This window comes from Oncorhynchus keta, chromosome 24, assembly GCF_023373465.1.
Source record: "Oncorhynchus keta strain PuntledgeMale-10-30-2019 chromosome 24, Oket_V2, whole genome shotgun sequence".
NCBI classification, from domain to species: Eukaryota; Metazoa; Chordata; class Actinopteri; order Salmoniformes; family Salmonidae; genus Oncorhynchus; species Oncorhynchus keta.
In genome coordinates this window covers 14678428-14695198 of record NC_068444.1, presented here as the reverse complement: position 1 = coordinate 14695198, position 16771 = coordinate 14678428, and the positions used below count along the sequence as shown (strand labels likewise).

Genomic DNA, 16771 nt, shown 5'->3' with positions numbered 1-16771 from the left:
GTTTGAAATGATTATGTATCTGTTTGGAAGTCTTGCGGTCAATTTGCAGACTACAAATTAGTTGTATCTTCAAGTCAATCTCAAATCAAGTCATTTTATTTTCAAGTCTAAATTATTCACATTTGTCATGTGACTTGAGTCCACAACTGCTGTTTTCTACCAGAGAAGTTGTTTAAGTTTATTATTCGTATGTTCTGGATAGGCATGGAATACATCGTCCAACTAAATGCTTACTTGCAGGTTCCTTTTCGACAATGCAACGATAATAAATAAAGATAGGAATACGAACATAAAGTAAGTACTTTTATTGCCTTCAGTTGCTCTTTGTGGTAAGATTTGAATGGAGAAAGCTGATCGGAGCAGCACTGCTTTTCTTTTGATCCAATTAGTATCGACACATGCCTCAACAATGCACTTAGCAAACACTCTCGCTGCATGGTGTTTTGGAAAACGCATCTTACGTCTTCGGCTGATGTAGGAACGATGTATCGTAGACACACACGCATTATGATTTCAGTGATACACAGTGCACACACCGCTGCATGGCCTCAACTCAGTCCGCTAAATGAACCTTTTGTTCTAAGGTCGTCTGGAAATTAGCATATGAAGACCTGTTGCGCTATTGCAGGCTGGGTAAGTTATTTTAGCCAGTCAACCTTAAAAGGCACGGCGAAAACATGTTACTAATAGCCAACAGAAACAAGGTAGCAATAACTTAGAGGAAAAATAAATAGCATACAGGTATTAACTGTTTATAAAGCTAAGTCCTACATCAAATAGCATTGGCTAATTAAGTCTGGTGCTACTTACCCACTCCGTCTGCCGACTTCAGAACCATTATGTAGCCTTTCTGTAAACTACGAATCCTTTCAAAAACTTTACAAATTGCTGCTCACGTAGCAACTATTAATTGGAGCGCTCAGATATAATAATATATATATATTTAGAGGTTGACTTTTTGTCGACTTTCTATCTTAGAATGACGTGTAACGGCTGTGAATTGACTCAGAACTGGGGCGTCCCATGCGGTGAAACAAGGCGTGGTTTAGTAATAATTGCTACTGGGCAGCCAATCAGAAGCTTTGCTATTCCGATATTCGCTAAGCTCCACCCCCAGAAGTCACACATGCACACACACAAGCACCCTTGCTGCCCATGTTGACTCCAATGCTTCCCACAGCTGTGGCAACGGTCAAGTTGCCTGGATGTCCTTTTGGTGGTGGACCATTCATGATACACATGGGAAACTGGGAAGCATGGGAAACCAGCAGTGTTGCATTTCTACCATACCCTGTTCAAAGGAACTTAAATATCGTGTCTTGCCCATGAATGGCACACACACACAATTCGTGTCTTAAGGCTTAAAAATAATGATTTAACCTGTCTCTTCCCCTTCATCTACAATGTCTGAAGTGGATTTGATTTAACAAGTGACATCAATCAGGGATCATAGCTTTCACCTGGATTCACCTGGTCAGTCTGTCTTGGATAATATTTTGTGTACTCAGTTTATAGTGTCCACTAGTTACCACAGTCACAAAGTCAACATTGGAAACATTAGCTTTTTTATCTTAAATTAAGGTTAGTGTTAGGCAAAAAGTTAGCAGTGTGGTTAAGGTTAGGGTTACGTTTAAAATCAAATTTTAAGAAGAAAAATTATAGAAATGGAAGGGGTTATGACTTTGTGGTGATGACAGATTTGTGGAGCTTGACCTCTGAATGGTGAATGACGTGATGACAGGCTAAAGGACCTTTTTAACTCTCCATCATAGCAATGAAAGCGAGAGAGAGAGATGGAGCGAGAGTGCAAAGATGTGAGAGTATACAAGGGCAGAGAGAGAGAGACAGAAAATTATGTGGGTAGACAAGAGAGGAAGAGAAAGAAGAGAGATGAAGAGTAGGGGAAAAATGGGGCACAAGAGGGAGAGAGGGATTTAAAGCACAGCTGTGTGCTTGAATCAGAGCTTCATCCACTAAGTTTGGCCACAGAGAGAGGAAAACAGGATATGCTGTGAGAGAGAGAGCATTACAGGATATGCCACTGATATCTGCAGAACCAAGGAGAAAGAGTTTCTGAAAATAAGGTATACGTCTATATATATATAAGCCTCTGAAAAGAAGGTATATAAATAGTAAATCTGACTTTCTGTTTAAGGAGTTTATCAGTAAAATTATTGAAGCCATGGTGAATGGGGTATTAACCACAGTGGCAGGAGAGGACAAAAACAGAGGAAGGGACAAAAACAACAAAAACAACACCTTCAATGTAGATTATTTATTGAGAATGCTTTTTAACCTTGAAAGGATGATATGATAAGGTATAAACAACAGAAAAATCTACAGGCTCCGGATTGTGGTATTAAAAGGTGGCTATTTTCTCCTCTTCAGTCATCTCACATCATCTCATGTTGAAAACTACAGAGAGAAAAATAGAGCATGTCACAACTGCAGTATTACAGTAGTTTGAAATTACACATTAGGTAGGGTAGCACAATTCTGACAACTTTCCCAAAATGTTCATGTTTTCCAGAACATCTGGTGGGAAGATTCCTGGAATCAGGAGGGGATAAGCAGGAAATCCAGAATCCTTCAACCAGGATTTCTCAAACACCTGGGAATTTTGGGAACGTTATCAGAATTTTGTAAACCCAAACCCAGTGGGCTGGAATAACTATGTGTTGGCTGGAATAACTATGTGTTGGCTGGAATAACTATGTGTTGGCTGGAATAACTATGTGTTGGCTGGAATAACATTTTATTTTCAGCATACTGCAGTTATACTGCACTCTAATGGCAATCTTCTCCTTTTTTCATAAGGGACGTAGCCAGGAGACTTGCATGCAACTTCTGCTATCAGAATACGAAGATTGCATTGAAAAGAGAGTCTAGACTCTCAAAAGTCGCTTTGTGGTCTGACTATGTTCAGATCTGGCTGACCATTTCAGGAGGTGGTTAGGGATGCATTGTGTGTGGATTTCTTCTGTCTGGATGCTATCAGGCTACTGAAAGCACATACAGTGGGCGAAGTAATCAGCACTCCTCCCACAAGTCTCCAGAAAATGTGTGCTTTGGGACCGATAGGCACCTTTTCATTATAACATTGGAGGAAATAAGTTCCTACCTTGTGAGGAACGTTTTTGTTAGCCTCATAAATGCTAGCCAGCTAGCTAATATTTAGAATCATATATATATATATATATATATATATATATATATATATATATATATATATATATATATATATATATATATATATATATATATATATATATATATATATATATAAATAAATACATTTACTGGAGTTATGCTAAACTGTTTGCAATGCTTGCTAGCTAGCTACAGAGGTTAGCTGGCTAGTTAGCTACTGCCATCAGTTGTTGTGTTATTATCATATTTGGCCTATTCCCTGACAAAAAAAAGATTGCAGTTTGGAAACTGCAGTAAAAGGGGAGTAACTGCAGTCGAATGTGGTATTTTTGACGCAGTAATTGCAGAATAACTGCAGTGTACTGCACTCCAACTGTAGTTATACTGCAGTGTGCTCTGACTGCAATCTTTTTTTCGTAAGGGTTCCACCATTTGTAGAACGCATACTGGCATCTGAATATAGCACGGGAAAAGGGATTCCGGAAACACTGTGGACACGGTAGAAGTGTAGACACATGACACGTTCAGAATTCCATGATCAGAATACTAAAGCTGCATGAACTGTCAAGTCTAGACAGAAAGTTGAACCTCATTTTACTGAATTTCTAAACGATTTAAAAACTCTAGAATGTTATTTAGAGACCAGCAAAAACAAGCAAAAATTACCCCTGTCATTATCACATTGGTTGCTGTAGCTTCATTTATCTCAGTCACTCTACAAACACAGCCTATTAGCAATACAATTAGCCGCTACGCAAAAAAGTCACATTAACTCAGCACCGGGATTAAAAACTATAATTTAATGAATGGGTGGGGGCCCCAGAAGTTAGTGCCCATGGCCACATACCCTGTGTGCCCGGTCGGTAATTGGGCCATGATTACTACAAATTTAGATCAATGGACCGTGCAGTGCATTCTGCACGATTGTGGGACAAGGAATGCACTGCACAGTCCATTGATGATGCAAGGGAAACATACACAATGGGTGTTAATACTGTAATGACCTGACTAGATCATAAATGAACAATTGTCCAGACAGAGGCTTGAGTTTACGAATTGACGGTTTATTACACCAACTTTACACAGGCTACTGTTTGGGCCGTAGCACACGCCAAATAGATGACAGATAACCCACAAGCCAATCGTGACCTTCTCTTGTGAAACCCAGACGTAAGAGAGAGAGAACAAAGGCTGAACCTGGTCTTAACTTCCAATGCTCCACCCCCCTGCCCAACCCCCCTCCACGCCACTCCGCCAACCACCAGGATGCCCGGCATCAGAACATTCCAGGCATTCCCGTGATTGGCAGATAGCAGGTTGATTGACAGGTCGGACCCCAGGTTGATTGACAGGTCGGACCCCGCGAACACCGGGTACTGGTCAGTACAACACAACCACCTCCTAGCCTAACACATAACACACAGCTGTCTGTGCGGGTCGCTACAATACGATTCCAATGGAGTTTTATGGAGCCGGATACCTGCCAAAAGGTTTAACGTACATATCTTTAGGATCGTACGAAAATCCATACGGAAATGGTTAGGATCGTAAGAAAAAACGTAAACATTAACTTTAATCTGTGAACATACAAACACCATGTTACAACTACGGAATAACATTTTAGGCAGAACAAATATTGTGTAGTAATTCTGACGTACAATAATACCTTTCAGAGTTTTGGCATTTTCATCTCACCAACAAAAGAACGTACACCAAACAGCCTGTGAGGAGTGCTACCAGAACAAGCATAACACCGTTTTTTTTAAATCGGTATCCTGCACGTTTTCAAGTTAAAAGTCTCCATTCTCTATTACTCCTCAGTTGAGTTACTTCACATAGCTAATGTTGAAGGCATTCAGTTGTACAACTGACTAGGTATACCCCCTTTCCCCTTTAATATAATGGATTTGTTTTCCAGCACAAATGTAGATGGCACTAGCTGTATTATGCATACAACAGTGAAGTTTCAGTCCTCTAGGTGTATCTCTACAGCACGGGCATATCTCTGGGTGACTTGGGCATTCCCATGCATGCACCTTATCAAAATATGACTCATTCAATATTGTACCATCCTCATAACCAGTAAGTAGTATCTACCATAAATAATGAATCATAACCAGTAGTATATACCATAAATAATGAATCATAACCAGTAGTATCTACCAGGAATAATGAATCATAACCAGTAGTATCTACCAGGAATAATGAATCATAACCAGTAGTATATACCAGGAATAATGAATCATAACCAGTAGTATCTATCAGTTCAGTCAGTCAGTCATTTGTCTGAGTTGTAATAGGAACTAAATCAAAAAGAATAGAACAGTCTTTATTTATTTATTGAAGTCCATGTGTGTATTCAAAATGATCAAAATTGTCCAAAGATATTTAGCCTATCACTTTAATAATTCAATGTTTCATTTAGGCCGATCTAAATAAAAAAAATAGGCCTTCAACTTGTAGGCATTGCAATCATTTTGGGTACAGGTGTCTTGCGGAATAATTTTAGAACTCTATTTGTGTTTTATAACTGTTTTTATTGAAGGGCTCGCCTGAAAAAGAGACTCTAGCTCACAGGCTAAATATAGCCTCTAATTACATTTTAGACAAAATAGTTGAAAAGCACATGCAGTGGCTGATAGGGAAAACAGATCTGCCAATAAGAATAGCCTATAGATAGTCTTGATCATTTGGGACCCTTTGGCTATTTCCCTCAGGACAGGTTATAGCCAAGACTCAATCAATATTTTGTTTCGTCTCATTTATTGATATGGAAATAGACTCTGCGTGATGGGGTTGCGCACGCAAATGGCTATAACAAGTCTACATACTGAGTGAAATTCACTAGTACAACAGTCAAAATGGCTAATAAAAGGCTCCCAAATACTTGAAAATGTGTGATTCAATAGGTTACATGATCACCACAATAGATCCACATGGCTATAAAAAATGTATTATGCAATTATATGGCCATTAAATAACACACAATAGCATGGCATATTTAGATAGCAGAATAGGCCTAGCCTAAATCATATTTACTGTCTATTTTGAAGCTCAGGCAGTTATTCTAGACAAGGCTCTTCTGTATCTTTATAGTATCATTCTCACACAAGCCATTTGCTGAAGGCCCAAGCCTATGCTATGTCTTCTGCCGGTATAATGTCATTATTGAATGCAGTTCTAAACAACCTCTGGACTTTTATTTTGTAAATTAAACCAGAAGCTGCAAAGCAACTAACATCTGGGCTAGAGTTGCTTGATTGACTAGCTAACTTTGACTAGCTATGTTCGGTTCATGTCCTTTGCAGATGCCACATTACTGACTAAAGTTTGTTCTCATAAAAGAGATATGTAGCCGAGTAAAGGGAGACAAAAAGTAAGAATTGAACGTGTAAATGTTAAATCATATAGATAGACAAATCTTTAAGTTGTACCTAAGAAGGTAAGATGAACAAGTGTTTCATATTTACAGTTGAAGTCAGACACCTTAGCCAAATACATTTAAGCTCAGTTTTTCACAATTCCTGACATTTAATCCTAGTAAAAATTCCCTGTTTTAGGTTGGTTAGGATCACCACTTTATTGTAAGAATGTGAAATGTCAGAATAATAGTAGCGAGTGATTTATTTCAGCTTTTATTTCTTTCATCACATTCCCAGTGGGTCAGAAGTTTACATACACTAGTATTTGGTAGCATTGCCTTTAAATTGTTTAACTTGGGTCAAATGTTTCAGGTAGCCTTCCACAAGCTTCCCACAATAAGTTGGGTGAATTTTGGCCCATTCCTCCTGACAGAGCTGGTGTAACTCGGTTTGTAGGCATCCTTGCTCACACACGCTTTTTCAGATCTGCCCACAAATTTTTTATAGGTTTGAGGTCAGGGCTTTGTGATGGCCACTCCAATACCTTGACTTTGTTGTCCTTAAGCCATTTTGCCACAACTTTGAAAGTATGTGTAACAGTATAACTTTAGACCGTCACCTCGCCCATACCCGGGCGCTAACCAGGGACCCTCTGCACACATCAACAACAGTCACCCACGAAGCATCGTTACCCATCGCTCCACAAAAGCCGCGGCCCTTGCAGAGCAAGGGGAACCACTACTTCAAGGTCTCAGAGCAAGTGACGTCACCGATTGAAACGCTATTTAGCGCACACCACCGCTAACTAGCTAGCCGTTTCACATCCGTGACACTCACCCCCCTTTTGACCTCCTCCTTTTCCGCAGCAACCAGTGATCCGGGTCAACAGCATCAATGTCACAGTATAGACATTACGCCCGTCCCCTCGCCCCGACCTGGGCGCGAACCAGGGACGCTCTGCACACATCAACAGTCACCCTCGAAGCATCGTTACCCATCGCTCCACAAAAGCCGTGGCTCTTTCAGAGCAAGGGGAACCACTACTTCAAGGTCTCAGAGCAAGTGACATCTTCGATTGAAACGCTATTTAGCGTGCACCACCGCTAACTAGCTAGCCATTTCACATCCGTTACATATGCTTGGGGTCATTGTCCATTTGGAAGACCCATTTGCGACCAAGCTTTAACTTCCTGACTGATGTCTTGAGATGTTGCTTCAATATATCCACATAATTTTTCTTTCCTCATGATGGCATCTATTTTGTGAAGTGCATCAGTCCCTCCTGCAGCAAAGCACCCCCACAGCATGAGGCTGCCACCCCTGTGCTTCACGGTTGGGATGGTGTTCTTCGGCTTGCAAGCATCCCCCTTTTTACTCAAAATATAACGATGGTCATTATGGCCAAACAGTTCTATTATGTCAATTCGCCCATCAGAAGTCAATTAGCCTATCAGAAGCTTCTAAAGTCATGACATCATTTTCTGGAATTTTCCACGCTGTTTAAAGGCACAGTCAACTTAGTGTATGTAAACTTCTGACCCACTGGAATTGTGATACAGTGAATTATATGTGAAATAATCTGTAAAGAATTGTTGGAAAAATTACTTGTGTCAAGCACAAAGTAGATGTCCTAACCAACTTGCCAAAACTAAAGTTAGTTAACAATACATTTGTGGAGTGGTTGAAAAACTAGTTTTAATGCCTCCAACCTAAGTGTATTGTAAACTTCTGACTTCAACTGTACTTTCGTATTTATAGAGGATATAATTGCTTTTCGGTGGTTATCATGTCCTTAAATAGTGTTCTTGAATAATGTTAATTGTAACATTTAGTCACTACAATGTTCTTAAATAATATACATTTTAATCATTATTGAAGAAATCATAATTTATAGTATCTGTTAGTCCTTTGGAGCACAATTTGTGAGATATTTTGTTTGTTTGTCATTCCACTTCTAAAAACCCATATATTGGCAGATATATCGTAATCGGTGACTTTTGCCTTCCTAAAATCTCCTATTGATCGGGCTCTAATGGTAATGACGTTTGTTTGTGATGATAATTGTTAGGTGGGGGTTGCTAGCTAGCTTGACTTGCAATAAAGTTGGAGAAACAAGTTGAGAAAAATGTAACTAAACAAAACTGCAGTTACAAAGCAAAATTACTGCAGTAAAAAACAACGCAGTATTTGTAGCACACTGCAGTTATACTGAACTCCAACTGCAATCTTTTTTCGTAAAGGAAATGCTACACTTGTCCGTTCAGTAACAAGGCAAGACTGATCGAGCGAGGCGCAGTGTTGCCAACTAATTTTCAGGGTAAGTTGCTAGAGGCAGGTTGATTTGTTGCTAAATGAAGTTGTGATGTCATTGCGTGATAACGTAAAACTGCATCATTACGTTGAATCCACAATAACGTTACTCAAATTGACTGGCCATCTCGGCAAAAAATATGGTTTGACATTTGTTCAGGTACAGACTCCCATCCCACTCTTCTCTGTACAATTTTTATTGAGACATGTTGATTCATGTTGTAAGTTATGTTCAAGATCAAACATTCGTGACCAACTATATTAATTGGGTTTGGCTCATCGAATCAGTTCTACTGCTGCTGCAGTCAGCCAACAATGATTTGCAATTTTCTGAAATTGCTGCTGGCCTTCTGCTGACATCACTCACAATTCACTTTTGCAGCCAGGCACGTGTGTTGTGACCGAGTGTGTGACAGAGAAAATCGTTTTTTTGTGTCATTTAGAGGGAAAATACGTGCATTTTAGCGTTTGATTCACGTTTCAAAAGTTGCTAAAAGTTCAAAATACATTTTTTAAAGTAGCTAAATTTGTTGCTAGGTGCTGATTTGAAAAAACAAGTTGCCTGGGTAGTCTGAAAAGTTGCTAAATCTACAACAAAAATGCTAAATTGGCATCACTGGCGAGGCGTCTGTGAAGATGTCATATGGCCTAGTGAAATACGTCACGATGGGAATCGGCATATGCCGCGTTCCAAACAACCGGGAATTCGGAAAAATATGAGGTCAAATCATGACGTCAGTGATCTTCAGGTCGGAAAGTTGGAGCTCTGGAAAGAGGGCAGAGTTCCTGAGTTGGAATTCCGAGTTGGATGACCCTTCAAAACGATTTTCCCCAGTCGGATCTCGTTTTTCCGAGTTCCCAGTTGTTTTGAACGCACTGAAGTCAGAAGTCAAAGATTTCCGAGTTCCCAGTGGTTTTGAACGCAGCATAAATTCGAAGCAGCGTGTGGATGGATGCCTGTATCTCTTTATCAGAAGAACGTGTTTGATCACGTGCGTTTTCAAAACGTGTGTTGCAAAATGCGAGATCCCACTTATTTTGCCGTGGTTCCGGTGCTTTTTTCGATTCCAAGCTACTTTCTAACACCGACCTCTACTTACAAAAATATTAAGCATTTTGTACGGTTAATTTTATCTGACAGGTAGTTTATAGCAGGTAGAGAAGGGAACTCTGGAACATTCAGGGACGTGAGGGTATGAGGTCGAATTCCGTGGAAGGCACACTGTTTTGAAAATTGATTAATGTGAAACCACACTTTCTTCACTGTTCAAATAATTTGTTTTATTTGGTATTGTATAAGCATCTGTGTTTAAGCACCCAAAATAATGGCATAGATTCCGTTGTTGAAAATTAGTAAACATGAAGGCAAAAAAGGGAAGCATGAGATGCGAACCTGATACTACAACTGGTTATTGACTGACAATTAAAGCCAACGATTTACCACCGCGCCACAGAGATTTGATGAAGACTGGACAAAAAAAATAAAGTATATCTGACAATCACACACTGCTATTTATTGTTGACCAGCAGATGTCACCAATTTACATTATGGACAGATAATGTAGCTCTGCGTAATCAACCGAAGCCTTCAGAAAGCCTCGGTTTCCCATCACTACTCATACCGAAGCTACAGCCCTGTACACGGCATAATACTATTAAGTATTTAAATGTGTCGTCCGTACTATTGTCATATTCGTCTCCCTTTTAACTTCAGAGAACGAAAACCAATCATGAAGCAAGAATATGTTGCTGTGTGATGGCTGGCTGACCGAAGTAACTTCATTACTTTACTAAAAACAAGTTGTACACTTTTTAACTCTTTCATTTTAGCGATGATAGGAGTGGTGCACACATATTTACCACAAAAACAAGTAGAACAGGTTGCTATGATACAACAACATACAAAAAAGGCCAGCACTCACTAATATATAAATTACTATTTAAATTTTGTTTTACTTTCTCTCATGGCAACATAATCCAAGTGAGTGTTGGCCTTTTTCACTTTTGATGTGATAATTTATTGGCCTCAGTTTCCAAGCACCCAATCATTTGTTTAGGCAAGAGGAGTGAGTGCATTCTCTCTCTTTACAATACTATGATACAGTACACACACATTAGAGACATTGTTGTTCCCAGCAACATATCACATTCATTCTGTATTAAATTACTAATAGTTACCTGCCATACTCTGTTGAAAATCTGAAAATGCCTTGTGTGCACGCAAGAAAACGAAAGAGAAAGTTAGACAGTTTTTGTCAAGACTGGTTGTCACTACCTGGGCCAGAGGCATAGTCACAACCCCGCCTATTTCTGTAACTTCTCTTGTTGTAATCTGATTGTAAATATTACCCTAACCTTAAAGGAAAATTCCACCCAAAACGTGTCTATATCATAAAAATTCATTAAAACCAAAATGTGCTTTTTCATTTGAATTTAAGGTTAGGGTTTAAGCATAAGGTTAGAAGTGTGATTAAAGGAAAACTATATTTTGGTATTTGCTTCATTAGTCCACTGTTGATATAGTCTGAAAATGTTTTGAATGTCAGCAATCAAGTTTTCAAGAAAATTTAACTTTCAATATACAGAAATACAGCCGGTATGATCTTAAACTTGATTTCTGACATGTAAAACATTTTCGGACTTTATCAACAGTGGACTAATGAAACAAATACCATAATATAGTTTTAGGGTGGCTTTTTGCTTTAATCACACTGCTCACCTTATGCCTAACCTTAAAATAAGACAACAAACAAAAAAATGGACACATTTTTACAATATAGACAATTTTGACTTTGCCGCTGGCCCATCTAGTGGAAACCCAAGACAAGGCAGGTTTAAACAATATACAACAATAACTTGGCCAGTAAACCAGTTGTCATTATAGTGAGTTAACAATTCTCGTTACATAATTTAAAGTGTATGACACCATGTCGCAGCCCAGTCATGGACAAACAAGTTTGATTTAAAAAATATAGAAAATGAAGGAGGATGACACTATCGTGCGAACCAGAACTGTACCGTGCAGATTATAATATTATATTTACAGATTGTCCTTTCCAGCACAGTTCCAGCAACTATGGTGGATTCAGTACAGCTTGGTCTGACTTGGTTTAGCTTGGCATAGAAATGTGAAAATAGTATAGTTGAGCTGTTCTTTTTAAAGAGGCAACACACACAGAGAAGCGAGACAGATCAACAGGATGGAAGTAGAGAGGGACTTAGCAGCTGTGTGCTTGAATTAGAACTTTATTAGCTGAGTTTGGCTTCGGAGAAAGAAAATATGGCATAAAGAACAGGAGAGGGGGGGAGTTGGGGAGGCGTGGAAATTAAAATGAGTATGAGAACAGTGAGAGGTAGAGCTTCTGAAATGAAGGAGTAAAACTGAAAATATAATAAAATATATATGATTAAGCCTCTGAAAGTAAGGTATATAAATAGTAAATCTGACTTTCTGCTTAAGGAGTTTATCAGTACATTTGAGTTAAGCCATAGTGAATGGGGAATTAACCACAGTGGCAGGAGAGGAGTCAAAACAGAGGAAGGGAGAGAACGAGAGAAAGATTGAGAAAAGTAGAGAGGAGGAAAGGGAGAGGGACAGATTGGATAGAGTGGTAGAATAATGGAAAATGCAAGCAAATGAGAAGAGTGAGATAGAGGAAGAAAGATTGTGGTCCACAAGAGGCTCAAAACGTGTCAGTCCACTCATCTCACACCCACACACACTTTCTCTCTCTCATGAAATGTCACCCCCCCCACATTAGCACAGAGCACATCAACCTGAGGAGTTTCATTGAATTCTAGAAATCACCACGGCAACAGAACGTTGATATGGAACTGTCTGTGACACAACATCAATCTTTGTATATTTGTTAAGGGTCACAGTAGAGGGATTTTGATGTTTGTGATGATTTATTTTCCAATTCAACCACACATCTGAAGACAATGCATTTCAAATCATTGAGGACAACACAAAAGAGTTTATCAACTTGTTAGATGGGACTTGTAAAGCAAAAGTCCTGACTTTAAATCTTTGTCATACTTCTTCTGCATGTTACTCCTCTTATAACTGTTTAAGCTAGAAACACCATTAAAATGTGCAGACTGGTCTGGAATAGTAGGCTTGTATACAACTTTTTGATATACTATTGTATTTTTTGTCCTTCTTTTCCTTCTACATTCACTTTAAAGTGGAACTGACCGTGTTTGATCCACTTTGCAGATATGAAACAAACAAACAATCATAATATCAGCAAAAAATATACAATTCCTAGATTATACCACAAAAGCAACTTTATAGGTTTTAAAAATAGGTTCTATTTGACTCAACATTCCATGACGTACACTAAGGCATTGTTGGAGAATAGATGGATGCAGTTCAATGCATGATTAATATAATTCACCAATACATTTCTTGGTAGTTCAAAAAATACTGCTATGAGGTTGTAAATCACAGCTGGCTGGGTACATTGTTTGCTGCCTCCGTTCAGGGTGTACTGTCTTTGTTTCAATGACTCAATATTTGGGGGAAAACGGACAAATGTAACTAAGTTTGGGAATGTCAGTACAGTTAAACTAGTATGGACAATGATCGCAAGTCAGTCCTAATGTGGCTAATAGGCTAGCATATCTACAAACACTACCGTTCAAAAGTTTGGGGTCACTTAGAAATGTCCTTGTTTTTTAAAGAAAAGCTCATTCTTCGTCCATTAAAATAACATCAAATTGATCAGAAATATAGTGTAGACATTGTTAATGTTGTAAATTACTATTGTAGCTGCAAATGGCTGATTTTTAATTGAATATCTACATAGGCCTACAGAGGCCCATTATCAGCAACCATTATTCCTGTGTTCCAATGGCACGTTGTGTTAGCTAATCCAAGTTTATAATTTTAAAAGGCAAATTGATCATTAGAAAAACATTTTGCAATTATGTTAGCACACCTGAAAACTGTTGTTTTGATTAAAGAAGCAATACAACTGGCCTTCTTTAGACTAGTTGAGTATCTGGAGCATCAGCATTTGTGGGTTCTATTCTTGTTCTGAGAAATTAAGGCTATTCCATGTGAGAAATTGACCAAATTCACCAAAATTCCCAAACATTCAAAAAATGTATGAAAATGTGAAAGTTACTATATCTAAGTGCTCACTAAAATGCTGTCAGATCCACTTTAATGTGACTTTTTTCAACATTCTAAAGCTCCCATTGTGACATCATTACTTCCAACATCCATTCACTGTAAATGCAACAATGCAACTTTTGACACAAATCAGCCACTTTGACGACTTTGCCAAACACTTACACAAAACATTAGAGGGTATAACCTCTTCCTCTACTTCTCTGCTATTCAAATCTGAAATAATAACAGAATTATATGGTACCAATCAAACATTACCGCTGTTTAAGTGACTGCATCAAAAACATTTTCTGTTGCTTTTTTATAAATAACTGACATTTTGGCCACTTTCCGAACAAGTTAGACAAAATGTTAGAGAGTATGGCATCTTCGTCTACTTCTCTGCTATTCAAATCTGTCCACGGAACAAAAATATCCGATACAGATCTAATGATAGAACTGTTTTAGGAACTGCATAAACGCATTTTTACCAACTTTTTCCTTACAACTGCAGTTTTGACCACTTTTTAATAAAATAAAATAAATGTAAACGTTATTTAACTAGGAAAGTCAGTTAAGAACAAATTATTATTTACAATGACGGCCTACCCCGGGCCAAACCCGGACGACGCTGTGCCAATTTCAATTTCACTTAACCAAAAAGTTTGACAAAAAATTTGGAGGGTATGACATCTTGGTCTACTTCGCTGCTATTCATATCTGGAATTGGAACATAAATATATTGTACAGATACAACTGTTTTAGTAACGGCATGAACAACTTTCATCTTCATTTTTTGAAACAGCTGCCATTTTGACCACTTTCCCAGCACTTTAGACAAAAACTTATTAAAGGGTATGGCATCTTGGTCTACTTCTATGCAATTAAAATATGGAAATAAGAACATAAATATCTATTAAAAGAGGTACAGCTGTTTTAGTAACCACGTCAAATAATTTAGCTAACTTCCCACTGTTTAATTAACTGCCATAGACTTTTCAGAATTCCCATCATGAGACCATGAGTAAACATTGTGTCTTTTGATACAAATCTGCTACCTTGACCACTTTTCCCAACAACGTAGACAAAAACTTAAAGGGTATGCCACCTTGATCTACTTCTCTGCTATTCAAATCTGAAATAAGAACAGAAATATCTACTACCAATCAAGAGGTACAGCTGTTTTAGTAACCACATCAACTAATTTAGCTAACTTCCCACTGTTGAATTACCTGCCATGAAACTTCTAGAAACATTCAAATTATAACAATGGGGGGCGTAAATCTATATCTTCAGCCATACATGAATTCCTTTATCATACCAAATCAGTCCAACTTATCCTCATTTTATCCCTCCATCCATTAGGTCTTCTCTATCCCTGTATCCTTACTTTATTTATCTATCTATCCATGTATGTATATATTCTATTTATTTATCTATCCTATTTATTTATCTATCCAGTCATAACTTCCTTTTAACATCTTTATCATTTGATTAAGAAATTAATGTATGGTTGAAGTAAGGGATAAATGCTTGGGATAAAAGAAAGTTTTACAATTGCCTCCTACTCTGTTATTACAGTTTGCATATCCTGTGGTATTCTAGTAGGATGGTGTATAAGAGTGTAGTAGGCTAGTCTGAGTCTAGTTGTTTATGATGAAATAAGTGATCTAACTGCCCCACATTCCAAAGTAATAAGGTTGATAGGTCTTTTGAAGTAATCAGACCATTTATTTTACTAAATTCACTTTGACTATATTTAACTTCTTGGCTTAAGTAAAACGTTTTATACTTCTTCCTCTACCACAAACATACTTGTAAAGAGTTAAAGCAAGTCCCATCAATTTTCCATTGTGGTCCTCTTGTTTTGCCAGGAAATAAACTTGTTTCTGTTATCTTGGATGATTAGAGGTGACCTACCTTTAGTTGCTGCAGGTCTGACTGTTGGACAAAGAAATGCCTGGAAACTGGAAGCACACAGCTCACTAACAGTCCCCATCATTACACTGTGTCTGTGTGTGTGAGTGTTGAGCTAGGTGTTGAAGCTGTGTTCCGATGTTCTTATAGCGCCTTTCCTCTTTTCTCTGTCCTCTTCTTTCTTCCCTCTCTTCACTGTCTCTCTCTTCTTGTCTTGTGACTGTCTGTCCCTACAGGCAGCACCACTCCACACACAGGTTTATCAATCCCACCGTCGAGGCGCAGTTCCTGGGTTCAGCTCACTAGGCGCTCCCCTGAATGATCCAACCTCCAGTACTCTCTCCTGTCCTCTGCCAAACACTAATTCACTCTCCTATGAGTGCTCTCTTTTCTCTCTCCCCCCCACTCTCTCTCCTCTTCACTGTCAGTCATTTACTTGACCTCCCTCCTCTATTTTTCAGTTTGTTGCTTACTCACTCTCTTTCCAACACCCCCTCTCCCTCTTACAGTTGCTGAAGTATTCTTAGAACTGATTACATATTACACAAGCGAACACACACACACACACACACACACACACACACACACACACACACACACACACACACACACACACACACACACACACACACACACACACACACACACACACACACACACACACACACACACACCTTCTGCTCCCCTCTCCACAGTGGTGTGTATTCATGGATGCCAAGGGGGAGCCAAGCTTCCCCCGCAAAAATGTACCTTTTTTTTTTTTACTATTCAAATAATGTATCTTTCGTATCTCTGTGTTTCATAATTGTCCTTGAATTTGCAAGAGGCTGAATGTATTGCACAGGAGAAAGCATCCGAGTGAGTGAAACAACACCCCTCTGTCTCTCTACGTGTAGGCCATCTACAGTATCTGATG

The 16771-nt window shown here is 38.6% G+C and overlaps 1 protein-coding gene across 3 annotated transcripts in view; it reads right to left on the bottom strand.

The window, feature by feature from the left end:
* LOC118402729 (cytohesin-1) overlaps positions 1-16173 on the bottom strand; it is a 58866-nt gene extending 42693 nt beyond the window's left edge. For 2 of the 3 annotated variants that reach the window (XM_052477847.1, XM_052477849.1), the window contains exon 1: positions 811-1037. In XM_052477847.1, coding sequence (XP_052333807.1) covers positions 811-838 — 28 coding nt within the window. In that variant the 5' untranslated portion in view covers positions 839-1037. Of the gene's footprint in view, positions 1-810; positions 1038-15858 lie in introns of those variants that run through there. The other variant, XM_035800920.2, reaches the window with a different exon arrangement.
* Positions 16174-16771: the final 598 nt, after the last annotated feature.